Source organism: Gossypium hirsutum, chromosome A07, assembly GCF_007990345.1.
Source record: "Gossypium hirsutum isolate 1008001.06 chromosome A07, Gossypium_hirsutum_v2.1, whole genome shotgun sequence".
NCBI classification, from domain to species: domain Eukaryota; kingdom Viridiplantae; phylum Streptophyta; class Magnoliopsida; order Malvales; family Malvaceae; genus Gossypium; species Gossypium hirsutum.
Window position 1 is genome coordinate 29,270,521 of NC_053430.1, and position 17,312 is coordinate 29,287,832.

The following is a 17,312-nucleotide window of genomic DNA, read 5'->3' on the forward strand; positions in this document are numbered from 1 at the left end:
AAGATTGTAACAACAACCATTAGACGCAAGTTAAATCTTTTATGAATTTTCAAAATAATATATCTAAAGGTTATTGCATCCACCGCAAAAGAATATTATATCTTTTCATAATCAATGCCAAGACTTAGCGAAACACTTCATATTTTTATTCCTTTTTTACAAAACTACTTCATTTGCATCCTTACAGGTTTTATACCTTTACATATTTGGACTGCTGGTCCAAAAACTCCACGAATTTAATTGTACCTGAGTTGTGTCTTTCTATTATCTATATTTCTCAATAAATTTATTCCAGATCCTCCTTTTATTTCATCATTTCAATAATAATATTGCACGCAAAACCATTTTCAACCACTTTTATTATCGCTTCAACATTTTCTCGAATTGATATAACTTATCAATATCTCTTATTTTCACTATTTTAATCTTTAGTTTTAGGAACCTGAATCTCTTCTGGAGTTTTAGTAATGTCTTGGGTCTCTTCTAGAGCACCCACCTCCACTATATGACCATCTAGAAGAATTTTCATCTTTGGAATCGATCAATCTATTATTTATTCTAACTGATTGTCCTACTGGGACTTTGATTCAAATTAAAATATTAGATGGTATATAACACATAGTTATTCTGTAATATCCTGATTTTGGGCCTAGTCGGAATGGTGGTTTCGAGACCACAAATATGAGATAGAAATAATTATTTTATAATTATTTTGAGGTCTATGATATGATTGCATGATTGTGTGAAAATTTCGTGAATAAATTCTATGCATAAAGTGCTTAATTTGAAATTAGGGACTAAATTGAATAAATTGCAAAACTTGTGTTCTAGAAGCATTTTGCATAAAATTGAATTAGATTATTAATTATAGGTCCTTAAAGAGCAATTTGATCAATTTCTAAAAAAATTTTGGACAAAAATAGGCTTGGAAGGGTAAAAATTTAAAGAATAGTAAAAAGGGTATTTTGGTCATTTAGGGGTAAAATGAATTAAAAGACAAATTTTAAAACCCAAATGTGTCAATCTTCAACCCCGTGGCCGAATATAGCAAGGAGAAACCATGGCTCTACTACATTTAAAATATAGTCTAATTAGGACTAGTCCGTTGAACCTTAGGAATGGATTAGGATAATATTGGTTTTTATTTTTCTTTTATGCTTGCATTCACTTTGGGGAATGCAATAGATTTACTAGGACGAACTTATAAACATCCCAATAGATTCTTTATTTCATAATCACCATCGCAAACATGCGTGGACTTTAAATCAAACTATTTATTCATGTTGTCATGATTAGTCTCCAATTATAATAAATATGATATAATAAATAAATCATAGTAAATTATACCTGAGAGTCCTTAACATCATTGATATCACCCTAGCTGAGTGGTTAAATGCTCTAATGATTACCTATAGTGCGCAAGCCTCAATTGAAATAGCAGCAGCTCTAGGAGTCAATCGACAATAGTAAATTTTGGGATATTTTTGTGACTTATAGAGAAAAATAATTAAATGAGAATTGTGCTAATAACATGTTATAAAATAAAAAAGACAGAAAGTAAAGAACAAAAAGAATGGGAGAACAAAGAGAGAACCTATTTTTATTGATTAATCGGAATATTTACAAAGCCTTTCCAAAATCTCTATTTATAGTAAAGATCTACTTCTACTCACTATTAGAATTTAAAGTACATTAAAACTTATATTGATTTTAATGGACATTCACCTAATAGGATATTCATAACAATTTTGTATATTTTCACATTTATTTTATTTTTGTCTTGTATATTAATTATTAATTATTAATTATATGTCACGTTCAAGATTTTCAAAATTAAATTGGAAATTGAATTGGTCAGGTCATCGGCTTCCAATCCAATTGATTTGTTCAAATCAATTGAATAAATTATTGAAAATTATAAATTTTAAAAATATCATAAAATAAAAAAAAGAGTTCAAGTAATTTTTTAACTCAATTCAACTTATTTACATCCGCCTGCATATCAACAAATTCAACCAACAAATTCAACCATTTTTTCAAACCCATAACAGGACTGATTCTAAATCTAGTGAATCTAATTCTGTAAACAGTCGTCTTGCTAATTTTTTTTTAAAGTTTGTGTTTATGTTTTATACTAATTTATTTAATATTGTATTAATTTTAAAATATTGATCGCTTATTTAAAAGAGTTATATATATATCATTTCATGTTATTTTTATCTTATATCGTAATCCTTTTTATGTTGAATTAATATCATATTTTGCATATATAAATTGTGACCGTGTAATTATTTATAAAAAAAATTATGAATTTGTATTGTGTTTATAGTGTGTCTTAATTTATAATTTTTCATACTTATACAATTTAGAAAAAAAATATTTATGTGCTCTTATTGTGTATGTGATTTTTAATAGTATAAAATTTTAACATAGCCTTTTGTTTTCATATTCTTAAATTTAGTTGTGTTTGTGGCATGTTATGTTTAGTTTTGCCATAATATTTTTCTATCTCAATTTATTCTATATTTTATATAATTATACAAAATATCTTTAAAAACTCATAATTATACAAAGATTTATTTAACTTTAAAAATTAATTAATTAAACTAAAAGGGTCAAAAAGAAAAACCTTATTCAATTAAATTATGACTTAATTCAATCACAACCACCGTCATATCTAGAAAAGAGTAAATACTAATTAATGTCATATACAAGCGGCACATGTCAAATAAATATGTATTTGAAAGATAATTCCGGTTAGTATACAAGTAAAGTATGAAGTGGTTGATCCGTCATTTTATCTTAACCAAAATTAATGATGAAAGGTAAGGAAATCAGAGCTTACATGAAATGATTAGAATGGTGACCTTTCCAAACTTTCTTAACTAAAATTAATATTACGTGCCACTGCTTGAGGCGCTACGGATAAAGTGAGATCAATTTGAAAAAGAATTTATTATGTGTGTATAAAAGATAATACCAAGTAAATGCAACTGAACTTGAAAATCAACCATGATAGAGTTTTTGAAGAAGACTATTCACTCCCATCATCGTTTTCTCGTTGGGGGCGGTGGTTGCAGTTCACTGAGCCCTCACCCTCGGGGAGAAGAGTTAAAAAGAGAAGGGTGAAATGTAGTTTTCTGTGGAGCTCTTCTTTTTTAAGGTCCCAGTTTAGTGTTTTTTGACTTTGATTGAGGCAACCTCCAACTGGGTCCTACCTCTCCCTGCCTCCTCCTTTCAACTTTACAATTCAACACACTGTCGTTTCTCCAAGCAGTCTATAACTAAACTAGTACAGAAAGCAGTAATTTCATTGTAGGATCTTTTGGCCATTTTATGTCCTGCAACTTACACACACGTGTATATATATAGAATTCTCTACATACCCCATTTGGTACACCACCTCTCTCATCTTCCTTTCCTAGTTTATTTTTGGTCTCTTCATTTCTTTTTTTTTTCTTAAATGCCGGAAAACATGAGCATATCTGTAAATGGACAAACTCACGTCCCTCCCGGATTTCGATTCCATCCAACCGAAGAGGAGCTATTGCAATACTACCTCAGGAAAAAGGTTTCCTACGAGAAGATCGATTTGGATGTAATTCAGGATGTTGATCTTAACAAGCTTGAGCCCTGGGATATTCAAGGTATTTTACTTACATATCTAAGTATTGATTTATGTGTTCCATTGCCATTTACTTTATCAATATTGTAACTTATCCAGAGAGCTGCAAAATTGGAACCACTCCCCAGAATGATTGGTACTTTTTTAGCCATAAAGACAAGAAGTACCCTACTGGGACTCGGACCAACCGTGCCACGGCTGCTGGGTTTTGGAAAGCGACCGGCCGTGACAAAGTTATATGTAGCAACCGCCGCCGGATTGGGATGAGGAAGACTTTGGTGTTTTACATAGGACGAGCTCCTCATGGCCAAAAATCTGATTGGATCATGCATGAATACAGACTAGAAGATAACATCGCTGAAACCAATATGGTAAACCTTTAAGCTGAAACCTTCTTAGTTCCCCCTCCCCTCCTTCATTATATTGCCAGTATTTTTCAATGATCAAAATCAGCTACAACATCATTCACTTTTAGGGAGAAAAATTGTTGAAACTTTAGCTTTTCAGGTTGGATCTTGGAAGTGTTGCATCTTATCGTATATAAACAGCTTAGGAAAAAGAAAAAGAAAATGCTATAGGATCTGAAAATAAATAATCTACGGCCTATGTAACTTTCCTACAAGGTTTTGGCCATTAAATTAATATTAATATTTTTTTTTTTTGGAATCAAGGTCTCTAATGCTATGGGGGAGGGGCCACAAGAAGAGGGATGGGTGATTTGTCGTGTCTTCAAGAAGAAAAATCACCACAAAACCCTAGACAGCCATATTAGCTCATCTCTCACTGAAAAAGCCAGGGACCGTATGTTCCGTGCGTTCAATGATGGAGCCTTGGAGCAGATACTAGAATACATGGAAAGGAATTGCAAGGACGATAGTGAAGCTAACAACGGTACGAGTAGGAGATTCCTCAGCCCCATGGAGACATCCACCAGCAACGTCTACCCGGCCGACTCATTCATGGAACTCCCAAGCTTAGAGAGCCCAAACTCCGCCAGCAGCCAGAGCTGTTACCAACCCATGTTGACGGACAATGAATGTTCAATCACCAACCAGGTCAGTGGTGATCCCAACTCAGTTGGTAACAGTAACTCTAGGCTCACCAACTGGGCAGTACTTGATCGGCTTGTAGCTTCTCAGCTCAATGGTCAAACAGAGACATGTAGGCAATTAGCTTGCTTCGATGACCACACCACAGCCTACTGCAGCCCCAGTATTACTGATCATCTTGATCTCCAATTACCAGCTCTTCGATCAGGATTATAACTGCGAATTTGACATTGGAGTTTCACCTCATCATTTTCATATTCGGCCCACTATTTGACGCGGTGAATGCTAGTGTATGTTGTGTTGCAACAACAGTTATGTTAATGAATACATAGAATGGTATTAATATAATTAAATAGTGAACTTCTTTCCTAGATGGGGTGGCATTGTCAACCATTATCTTGAATTAACCAAGATGTCTACCATTTTCATAGGTTAGCACTCTAGAAGCCTATTTGATAATATCCGTCTCTTTCTAAACGCAATAATATCATAATTCTCAACTTTTAGCTTGCGTCCTTGTACAGTGAACAAGGTGGCCATGCTCCTAATTAATTATCTCCTGAGACACATGGTTTGTCTTTGGGATCGTTTTAGGGGTTTGAAGTATGGTTCGAATACTGGTATTCTCATATGGTGTACGAACTACGAACTGAGGTTTTTTTTTTCTCTCTGAAATTTAAAAGAGAGAGAGACGAGAGGATTATTTTAAAGATACTAGTATAAAAGACTTGCTGGTTGATCGACACACTGAATCAATATATTCAATCAAGTTTGAATAGCGAGATAAATTGTTGATTGGGATTTGATTTTCAGGTTTCATAGCCTGTTTTACTGTTTGAAGTATAAACCATGACCAAAGTGTACGAGTATGATTACTTGGCAGGTTAGAACCTATTTGTAAAGAGATTGAGCAATCGCCGTTGAAGTTCGTTGACCAAAAACCAAAGTGCGGTTGAATTTGTCTATTTCTATTTAATTGGTATTTCTTTTATTTAGTTAATACATAGATTTATAGTCTTTCCACAGTCACCAGTTTCGCATTGGTTTCGGTTAACATTGATGAGTATGGTCGTACCAGCCTGTTTTGATCAATTCCAGTCATACTGGGTGAAACATGATGCGCTTAATTTTTTTTTATAATTTTATTTATTGGATAAATTTTAAAATTTAAAAAATAAAACTAAAATATAAACTCAGTCACGGTCAAAACAAAATCCTCATCACCTATACCTTCTTTTGTCGGAAGAGGGATAGAAGTTGAATGCCTAAATCACTAAAATTTCAGCCTTCAGCTTGATTTCAAACAACTTTTTCAATCTTTTGTATGTATGTTAATGTTGAATGGGCTAATGTTATGGATTATATTATCATTTAATACATGATTTTTTTATTTTTATTTTAGACTTGTTGAATGATAAATTTTTATTTTAGAGTGTATTGACAAATATTTTATATTTAAAATTTACTTAATATCATTCATTTAATATTTTAAATATTAAAATATACATATATTAAATATTTTAAAAAAAATTTATAAATCTGTAACAGTATGCCGGAACAGACCGGTACCGATACGTACTAGTTCTAATAGAAAAATGGTGTGTCTATTGATGTGGTATTGTAACAGTTCGATTTGCAGTGATATCAAAAAATGTAATTTTGGAACCTCATTTTTGTAATCCAAGTCTGTAAATATTAAATATTAATTAATATAGTAATATATTAAATTTTGGTCTACTAATTTTGTTGAATTGATGACTAATTAGGGTACAAGAATTAAATCGTAAAAATTCAATTACTATAGACATTTATATTGCTAAAGGACCAAAGTGAAAATAAACCATTTTATATTATGAGTTGGTGGAGGATGAGGGAAAATTCCACTATCTTTAGTTATTGATTCTTAGTTTATGGTTAATTAAGGATTTATTAAATTAAATTTGACTAGTTCCAGCGGTGTTAGAAAATATAGTTTTGGAACATCGTTTTTATAAACCAAATTCATAAATATCAAATAAGAATATTTACAGAATTAGTGTAAAAATGAATTGAATTTTGGATAGTAATTTTTTCAAATTAGTGCTTAATTAAGGTTCAAGGACTAAATCATAAAATCCAATCGCTATAATTTTTTAATTAAGAAATAACTTGAGGACTTAAATTGCAATTAATCTAAGGTCTAAAATAGTAATTAGACCATACTAATAAACATGCTAGTGGACGGAAAGCATTATAAGCCTATTAAATAAATTAAAGTAAAATTTGCTACTTCAATGAAAGTAAATAAACTAAACAAAATATACTTATAATTGAATTAGTGGAAGAAAAAGATGAAATATATCATCTTCTTCTTCTAAACAACGAAACAAGAGAAGGAAAACCTAAAGAAAACTTCAAGGTATTTGGCCCTAATTTATATTATACTATTACTGAATTATTATTCATAGCTAAAAATAACATAGGATCATTGAAAAGGAAAGAAAAAGTTAGAGTCAACGATGAGTGATGCAAGCTTTTGATTTGTATTTCTATGACTCGAAACCAATTTAGGTATTGCATATTCATGATATATTACATTATAAAATATTGAGGTAATCTATTAATGTTTATTGACTGAAATGCTATGGTTGGAATTGAATATCGAGACAAAGACTAAATTAAATAGAATAGAAAGTTGCATGACTTAATTGATATAGGAAATTGGTGTGAAATTGAGCTAAAATATTGTATAATACATGATGAATTGATGAATTTATGTTGAATTGAGAATGATGGGATATGACTTGAACTATGTGATGATATTGCAAACTAGTTACTCTATTAATTGTACAAGTTTATACTTCGGGTTAGCCGATGATACATTACGGTACCAGTTTGAGATGCAGATTGACTAATCCAAGTATCCATCTTGAAAATCCAAGTTAGGTTAACAGGATTATATCAATGTGTTTTGTGATTAAATGCAATTGAATTGTTGTGATCATATGATAGTGTATGTAAATCAAATGAAACTGAGACCTAAGGTTGAAACGGATTCAAACGACTCAGAGAACTCCAGAAATGAATGAATTAGGTGATACTAGAAGTGGTAAATCGAAAATAAGACTGATAAGGGAATTTCTTTTATTGATATGTTTAAAATATTGTTATTATCAGCATAATGAAATGTCTATATAGTTTGTATTAAAGTGGGATAAATTGGTGTTAGTTTTATACACTTAACATGCTTATATTGAAGATCTAAAGCTTAGAAACTCCAAGTTATAAGTATATGGTAGATATGTGCATATAGTTATACATGTTTACTTAGGTTAGAATTACTAATGCTAATATTACATACTTGAATTAAAAAATACCACTAAGCGTACGGTTTTGTTTTCACGTGCGCGGGTAAAATAGATTTTCAATGGATCGAGGGAGACTCATATCAGCATCCAGGAATAGAACCTAACTCAGCAATGTTGGTGTATTTATGTTTTTAAATAGTTTTGCATGTACCTATCTAGTTGAGTCACTTTTGGTATACTTTATGCCTATATAAACTTGAGTGCCGATTTGGTTTATGTGAATATGGTTAATGATATTAAGTACCTCATAAGTAAGTGATATGTGTGTGGAGCGTATAATTTTGCAATTTCAATTTTTGTTTGGTTGGATTGGTGCAAACATATGCTTTATGTATTTTGTATTAGAATTTGGTATGTTTGGAGTAAGTTAATAGATTCTAGTTGTGTACATAGGTATTTCCATTTGGATGATTGTTATGTGAATTTGATTAGTTAGACTTGGCTGTAAAGATTTAATTTTGGCTTAGAATATCATACCATGATGTAATGTCAATGGTTATAGAGAAGTAGGAAATTTCATCTGTGTTTTGTTTGAATGGCTTAGGAATTGGTTATAGGAAATGATACTTCATACATGTTGAACAAAGTTCATATATTTTTGTTTTGGTGCATTGGTTTGGTATAGGTTAGCTAGAAATTGATTGGAATGAGTATATTTATTGATTTGGAAGATGTCACACGAATGTCATCACGATGAGATTTGGGCTCCAAGCCACGGCGTGATGAGTAACCCCGTCATTGTGATAAGGGCCAAGTCAATATGTCACATCGTGGAAAGGAACCCCCTCACATCGTGATGCCGATACTATATTCTGAAACTTTTACAATTCAACCTTAATTCCATTTCGAGTTAACTTTAAAGCTTTCAAAAGCCCGTATAAGTCCCAGGAAACTTAGTATATCATGTTTTTATACTAAAATGCTTATGCTTACATGAATGGTGTTATGAATTAGATGGTTTATATTCGTAGTTGTTCCGACAACAAATGTGACTTCTTGCTACTCAGACCCAACGATCGGGTTGGATAAGAGGGTGTTACAGGTATAGGCTACCTTTATTCCTTCAAATAGTTTGGCACATTTATACTAACATTGTTAGTTTGTGCTAATGTGACGTTGACACTTTATTTGACTGTGACTCATGGCAACCTCTCAGTATGCCTTGTGGTAAGCATAAATAAAAAATTTGAAAAATATTTTAAAATATATAAATTAATAATCATAATGTAACACCCCAAAACCCGACCTAAAAGTTTTGACCAAATCTTGGAGGTTACATTGATCATCGAAGTGATCTAAAAACAATTTTACAAAAAGAATTGTTAAAATCTCATTACGAACATAGTTTGCTAAATTCGAACTAAACTGTTTAACAATTTAGGATTCAAAATAGAAATTTAAGTTATGTTAAAAACATTTAGAAATATAAATCCGCAGTTCCCATAAACACTTACAGACCAAAACAATTTAATAAATTTAGACTTGAAGAAAAACTTTATTACCTTTCCTCAAAACTTATTATTCCGAGACCTCTAGTATGCCGAGTCCAGCTTCAGAACACGAGAGCACCTGAAAGGTAGAAACATTAAGGGGTGAGCTACACGAGCTTAGTGTGAGTCCGAAATAGGAAAACGACAACAAACGGAGTGACTTAACATATAATCCAGTAAAGCATATGTTTACAAATCATATACAAATATCTCAAACGACAATCTAATTAACGGAAAGTTATCATTAACAAAGAGCACACATTTATATTATCATTCCAAACACTCATGTACCCAATCAGCACAGATTATTCAAAGCATTTCATAAATGTGCTAATGATCATACAAGCAGACATAAATTCAGATGTGTAAATTATGCGACAATAAAAAATTCCACCCAACCAACCAAACACCTCTTCGTCCACCCTGTACACCACATAAGGGCTACAGAAAGCCCGTTCACCCTACACACCACATAGAACCATAAAAGGTTTATCCACCCTACCCACCATGTAAAGTGGAACTAAGCCACTTGAGTAAAAGTATAAAATTGTGTTGGTATACGGTTAGTACAGTACGGTAACCCGCTATACAAAAGATTGCAGTTAAAACTGCCCAAATTAGACTTCCTTCTTTTCGCAACAAAAACCCTAGAGTTTTCATGCAAATGCAGTAATGCAGATAGTACACATACATATATATAAAAACAGACATTCACATTTTCAGTTGCTTAGACTCAGATTTGATTGCACTAGTATTTCAATATTTATTTATGAAAGTTACATTAATTTCAGACTTCTTCACCATATAAATGAACAATTCAATTAAAGCTAATGAATGCAAAAATATCCAAGAAACCATACTTGACCGAGTCCCAAACATACTTACCAAGGCTTATCGAGGGTCGGAACACACAGGAACACAGAACGGGTTAAAATATAACACAGAACAAAAATCAGCGAGATAGGGCCACACGACCATGTGGCACCAAAGTTTACCCAAAAACCCTAATTTCCAAATTCACACAGCCGTGTAGGCAGCCCGTGCGATCATGAAACCACACTGAAATAGGTCAAAAATGTAGTTTTGCAACAGCAAAATGAACCCCAATCGCTAACCATTCAAGGCATATCAGAATTTTGCAAATTTCCCCAAAATCCAACAACAATTCCATATCGAAATTAGACAGTTCAGAACACACACATGATTCACGATAAAAAGCACACTCCCACCACCATTCAAAAACCTCAATTTCACATACAATTACACTATAAGAATTCCAATTCAACAACAAAAAGAAAACGAAAGTGATTCTATCATTGACCCCAAAAACAAAACCTACCTTCTTCACTTTTGATTAAACGAACACACGAGGACAAGACTCCCTTGACAGACGACAAGTAACTATAAAATGGAAAAAGCAAAGAATCAAAAGAAATTAAATTTTGGAGAAGAAAGGAAAATAGAAAAGTTACAGAGGAACAAAGTGGAAAAGAACATGCAAGGAAAAATGGGGAAAAAAAGTGAAACTGTTAAGTTTCGAAATAAAAACAAAACAAAAATAAATAAAAATAAATTTAAAACTTAAAACCAATTTAAGATATAATAAAAATATTTCCCAAAACACACATGAGGAATCGAACCCAGAACCCAAAAGTAAACTAACACACAAGTTGCTATTATTATTTTGAAATTAAAAATACATAAAATTTTAAAAATATAAATTAATACAAAAGTATAAATTTTTTTTCAATTTTCACTGTTTGTGCATGAGGATAAAATTAAATTAACTAATAAAGGCTTCAAAGCATGTATCAATACCACTTTCTTTAAGATTCTATTCGTCCTACCTATATTTTGGTGTGTAAAAAAGTTACTAATAAATGAGCCTCGAGGATACAATGAAGTCCAATGATTGTCTACGGTTTGCACTGACGAAAAAAATCCATTGAGCATTGAGTGAAGCATAGCAGGAATATCAATTTCTATAAAGAAAAACTATTACAGTAATTCTCTATAGAACAATTTAGGAATATTAGAAGGTGAAGGAGAATAAAAAAGAACTTTTGGGGTGTTTTTGGTTTATCATACAAATGAAAATCCATTCTGTTGGAAAAACGAGTTTGGAAAACAAAGTGGAAAATAAGTTTAGGGAAAAACCAGAGTATTCATTTTTTTTCCAAAAACAAGAACTTGTTTGTGATATCTAAAGTAATAAACACTTAATTAAAATTGTACCTTTTTTATTCGTCTAGGATGAACACTTCGACCAATTAGTTTTCTCCACTATCCTCAGGCTTACGTTTTTCAAGTGTGGGTGTAACACCTTAGACTCGGTCTAGACCAAGTTTGGAGAGTTACAGCATCCGTACTAAAATCCATACTATCGTAACATAGTTAAACTGAACCATTTATCACGTAGTATTCATCACAACAATAATTTAAACATATAACCTTCATAACTTTCATAACATCATAAAACATAAGTCTTTAATAGTAATGCTTAAAAGGAAAGATAAATGTTTTATCGAGCTAGTCTTTAATAGTAATGCTTAAAAGGAAAGATAAATGTTTTATCGAGCTCCCGCGACATTGACCCGATCAAGACTGGGGATCATCTGAAATCCAACCAAAACAGAATGAGTTATGAACTCAGTGTGTAATGGAAGTTAAGATATTCAGTTCGTATTCATTTATAAAGTAATTATATTCAGAGATTCGGTTCGAAATAGGACTATTTACAATTTAGATTCAGAACAGATCAGTTGAACACAGATAGATATTTATATATATGCAATTTCATATATATATATATCACAGATCAGACTCAGATGCAGATATTCCTAAACCACATCCATTACACACCATCTTCGACCATCCCAACACACCACGAAGTGTCAATTTGACACGTTTACAGTAACATAGCTTAGCTGTTGGATAATAATGCGTCAAGTGCCAGAATTAGAACTAATCACATAGTGGTTTAACCACTAATTCAGAGTAAGTTACTTCATTCTTCACTACATCCCATCCCATGCATATGTAAAGTACAGATATACACAATACACTTACGGGTATAACATTCATGTGTCAATTACAGAGTATCAGAGAGTTCTCACTCAATCAAGTTTAGATCATTCATACAATAGGAAAAATCATTATCAACCATAGATTATATTTACGGCCTTAAAATAGGTCTCGGGTCTTCTTTATACTGCCATACGGCCTGGACAGATGGCCGTGTCCTTACCCGTATTGCTCACAGCACTCTGCCTGTGTGGTTCTAACCAGTAAATAGAGAGTTACACGTCTTGGACACACGGCCGTGTCCTTGCCCATATGACTCACACGTCCTGGGCACATGCTCAAAGGCTTAACCGTATGGTCCTAAGTCACAAAAAATGAGTTGCATGGCCAAGACACATGCCCGTGTCTGGTACCCGTGTGAATCTTGCACTATGTTGGCCACACATGACCTGGATATACGCCTGTGTGCCAGCCCGTGTGACCCTAATTCGATGAACAGTGAGTTACACGGTAAATCACACGACTTGTCACAATCTATGTGGCTTACAAGGCCCGATTACACGCTCGTGTGCCTAGCCATGTAACGTCTATAGTCACCATTTTCTAGCTACCCAAACTTGCAAAAATTAAGGTTTCCGATATGTACTTGATTTTGCTTAACGGGGAAATGTTACGGAGACTACCCGGAACCTAAATAATCATTCACTAGTCAATTATTCCATCAATTTCAATAATCAAGCCAAAACAAACCACCGCCAAAAGATGTCGAAAGATTCAACGTAACCATAACTTAATTCGCACACTCACCTCTTATGAAACAGAGAAACCAACTAACATACCGGGTTGCCTGCTCTCACAAGGTCTTCGCCTAAAAAGGTAACCAATCAAACTATTATACAAAGCGTTCAAACAACCGAGCAAAACTAGTTTCGACATAATATCATTAACTCGGTGAAACTCACAAAACAAGGGGAATAACAACGAAACTTACCCAATAATCGCACAGTCGACTTTATAGGTAACAGGGAACTCTCAATTATGTAGAATTGAATACCGAGGAAGAAAAATAAAGAAAAGAAGAAGAATCGGGAAAAAAAAAGAAAAAAAAGTAAAAAAAAAGAAAATACAATAGAAACTCTTCAGACTATTTAAACATAACTAACCCCTTCCTGAAATTGAAAAAAAATACTCTCTATGCATACTACAGAATTTAAAATCAGAACTAGACAGAATATAGAAAGATGCTTAACCAGTGAACCAGCAAGCTCATTGCTCATTCTTCGCACCCTTTCACATAGAATTAAACTTAAGCGGGTAGTTGTGCATGCTTATGGGTTGATTTCAAAACAGCAAAACTTTTAATGATACAACTCGAACTCCAAACCTTAAACTCAATCGTAGAACACAGAACCACAGATACAAAATTTAATTATTGTCGATTTTCACAATTAAGTTCTTAAAATTTTGGGGCATTACAGTGGGCTTCCTTTGAATCAGAAAATTTTCCATAAAATTACCAATGCGGTAATTTCATAATTTTTCTAAACTTTTGGGTTAATTTTTAAATAAAAATATCTCTAGAAATCTTCTGAAATAATTTCTTCAAAGAATTTTCTCTCTGCAACTTTCTTTTGAATTCAAGTATGAAAAATAATGACCCATGACTCTTTTCATATGGAGAGAGTCTAGAGAGATCAACTATTTTTAAACTAAATTACTTTAATATTAAATTAATATAAACTTATCAAGATAAATATTAGATTAAATTTAATATTAAATTTATTAAAGTAATAGAATACTTATCTACAAGATAAGTATTAAATTAAATTAAATATTAAAAATATTAAAATAATATTATTTTTGAAATAGTTAATCTGAAATCAAATTATTTGGTAGAGTCCCAGTAGAAGTGTGATTCATCCACTGCTCACCTATCGAAAGATACTCGTCAGCCATCAGAATGCAACTATTGCAACTGTCGACACCGTCGTGTCTAGTGGTGCCATCACAGGTACGTCACCCTTACGACACCCCGAGCCAGTTCAGTTCGGGCCAATGACAACCTAACTAGTTCAGTCTAATCGATGGTTGGACCATCAGCTCGGTTTCACATACAGAGCCTAGTTTGACCAGTTTTGGGGCTCGATCTCGATTTTTGGTTCTCAAGCTCAATTTTCAATCTTAGGTCCAATTTTCAATCTCGGGTCCAATTATTGTAACACCCTAGACTCGACCGAGTAGGTTCAACCTGAATCTGGCGTGCCATATTAGCCACCGAAGTGACTCTCCATTAACTCCCAACCTAACCTCCAACACACCACTTGATTACAGCATGAAATATGCTACGTTATCACACAACAACAAAATAAACTTATGCATAGTATATAAAACATGAGAGCTTACAAAACAAATAAAGGAAAGGTTCACTTGTTAAACAGTAGATTGACTTAAGGGTTTACATAAAAGATATGAATAGAGCAGTCTTAGGGTTCGCACAACATAAATTTATAGAAGTACATAGAAATTATTACTAAATTTTCGCACTGTAACACCTCTTACCCGAGTCCGAGGCCAGGATAGGGTACGAGGTATTACCGGACTTAAACGTACACAACTATGTAAAACCGGGCCATAAAATTTTTTGTTCAAATTAAAAACTTTCATTCATATTCATAATGTCCCTTATACAGGCTTACGAGGCCCAAAACATACATCAGGGGTAGTTCAGGACTAAACCGAGAACTTACGAACTTTTTACAACACTTAGAAAATTTTCTAGTTTTAGAGAGTCACATGCCCGTGTGGGTAGGCCGTGTGGTCATACACGCCCGAGTGGCTCGGACACGCCTATGTCCTTAGCCCGTGTAACTCTCTGTTTATTACGTCAGCAATATTTTAAGGTCATGCGGCCAAGACACACGCCTATGTGCTAGGCCGTGTCTTCCACACAGCTGAGATACACGGTTGTGTCTCTGTCCGTGTGGCCAACACTTAGACTATTTTCCAAGCCTTGGTCAACCTTAACCCCTCACACACTTATACAACATCAAAGGCATAGAACATGGCATCCAATTAAAGATTAAACAACCTCAATTAAGTTAAAACATAACATTCGCATGTCATCATACTTGTGTTTCTCAAACTCATTTGGCCTTGTCTATTATAATACCACTTATACTTTTATACCACAGTTATCATCATACTAATTAACTTCAACTTAATTATAGCAAACAAGTATTGTAACACCCCAAACTCGGCCCAGATGTTATGACCGAATCCGGCGTGTCACATTGAAGCGTTACTAGAAAAGTCATGTTTTATCTAAAGTCTTTCTTAGTGTTTAAAGAATATCTTTGTTATAGATCAAAGTGAATAGAAGCTATGCCCAAGTAGGATGCCAGAAAAGAGGAGGTGAGTCAATTAGACTACTTAAGTACCCAGTTCTCCACGAATCCAATCCTAGACATGCACACAACCATTGCCACACTTAACTGAGTGATTTTTCATGGAAAACCAATTCGTTTAAAACCATTTGAAAAGGTTATTAATTTTGAAAATGTTTTCATTGCGGAAGCTTTGCTTTGTTATCGCAATATTTTGAAATCAAGTAACCCTTTTAAAACGCGCCCTAGAGCTATTCAATTTCAAACAATTAAAACAATATCATATCTAAGCTAACAAAACATACTAAAAATAGTTAAAAATAATTAAAGCGGCCTTGTTACAACCTGAAATATAATTGAAAAATAACTTAAAGAACTACTAATTTAATTAAAAACCATCTGCGCTGTCCACGTGGCCACCTTGAATCCTACCAGCTCCAAGTCCCTAGTTTAAGGCTCACCTGCAAGGGTAAAAAGGAAGGGGTGAGTTTGGAAAACTCAGTGTGTAAAGTATCCCAACCAAAGCCCAAATTAGTTCAAGCTTTACTAGGCCTAAGCCCTATTCAGAAATCAGAGTTAATTGGGCCTTAGCCCATATCAATATTAATCTGGGCCGTAACCCTATTACAAGTCGAGATATATTGGGCCGTGCACATATTAACACAGTTGGGCTCATTTCAATACAGTTGGCCCATAACAAAATAGTCTTATATGATTAATGCATGATAACCCCATCCAACCCTGCACTTGCCTCCGTCCATCCCTACACTTCCTGTGGGGAATAAATCACCCACGCCATCCCTACACTTACAGTGTTAGCACCAATTGTGGCACTAACTATAAACCGTAGCAAAGCTGCCTATATCAGAATATGTGACACAGCCACCAGAACGGGTTCTTCCTCCATAACAAAACCCAACCCCATGCAGTATGACATGTATGCAGAATATATATAATTAACAAGGCATGCTTCAGAAAGACAGTCAGATTATAGTGTAAGAACAGTTATTTACCCTCGAGGGGCGTAATCTTAAACTTACCCCTTTAAGGGTATTACGGTAATTCTACCTGACAGAGGTATTTCTGTAACACCCCTTACCCGGCCCAGACGTTATGGCTGGATTCGACATGCCACATCGAAGCATTCAAAACATTTTCCGATTCAGAAAGAAAATTTACTGAGTGTTTTAAAAGATGATTTCATTATAGGTTGAAGTGAATGGAAGCTGTGCACCAGGTAGGAAACCGGAAAAGAGGAGGTGAGTCCATCAGACTGCTTAAGTACCAAACTCCCTTCGGATCCAATCCTAGACACGCAAACTGCCATTGCCATACCTTAACGTCATGTATATTTCTAGGAAACCGATTTGATTAAGTCCTTTTTAGGAAAAGTG

The 17,312-nt window shown here is 33.5% G+C and overlaps 1 protein-coding gene across 1 annotated transcript; it reads left to right on the forward strand.

Moving 5' to 3' along the window:
* The first annotated feature begins 3,140 nt into the window (after window positions 1–3,140).
* On the forward strand, window positions 3,141–5,322 carry LOC107953002 (NAC domain-containing protein 43). The gene is made up of 3 exons (XM_016888227.2): window positions 3,141–3,647; window positions 3,725–3,996; window positions 4,297–5,322. Exons 1-3 carry the CDS (start codon window positions 3,464–3,466, stop codon window positions 4,888–4,890), a joined length of 1,050 nt encoding a protein of 349 aa, XP_016743716.2. The 5' UTR covers window positions 3,141–3,463; the 3' UTR covers window positions 4,891–5,322.
* Window positions 5,323–17,312: the final 11,990 nt, after the last annotated feature.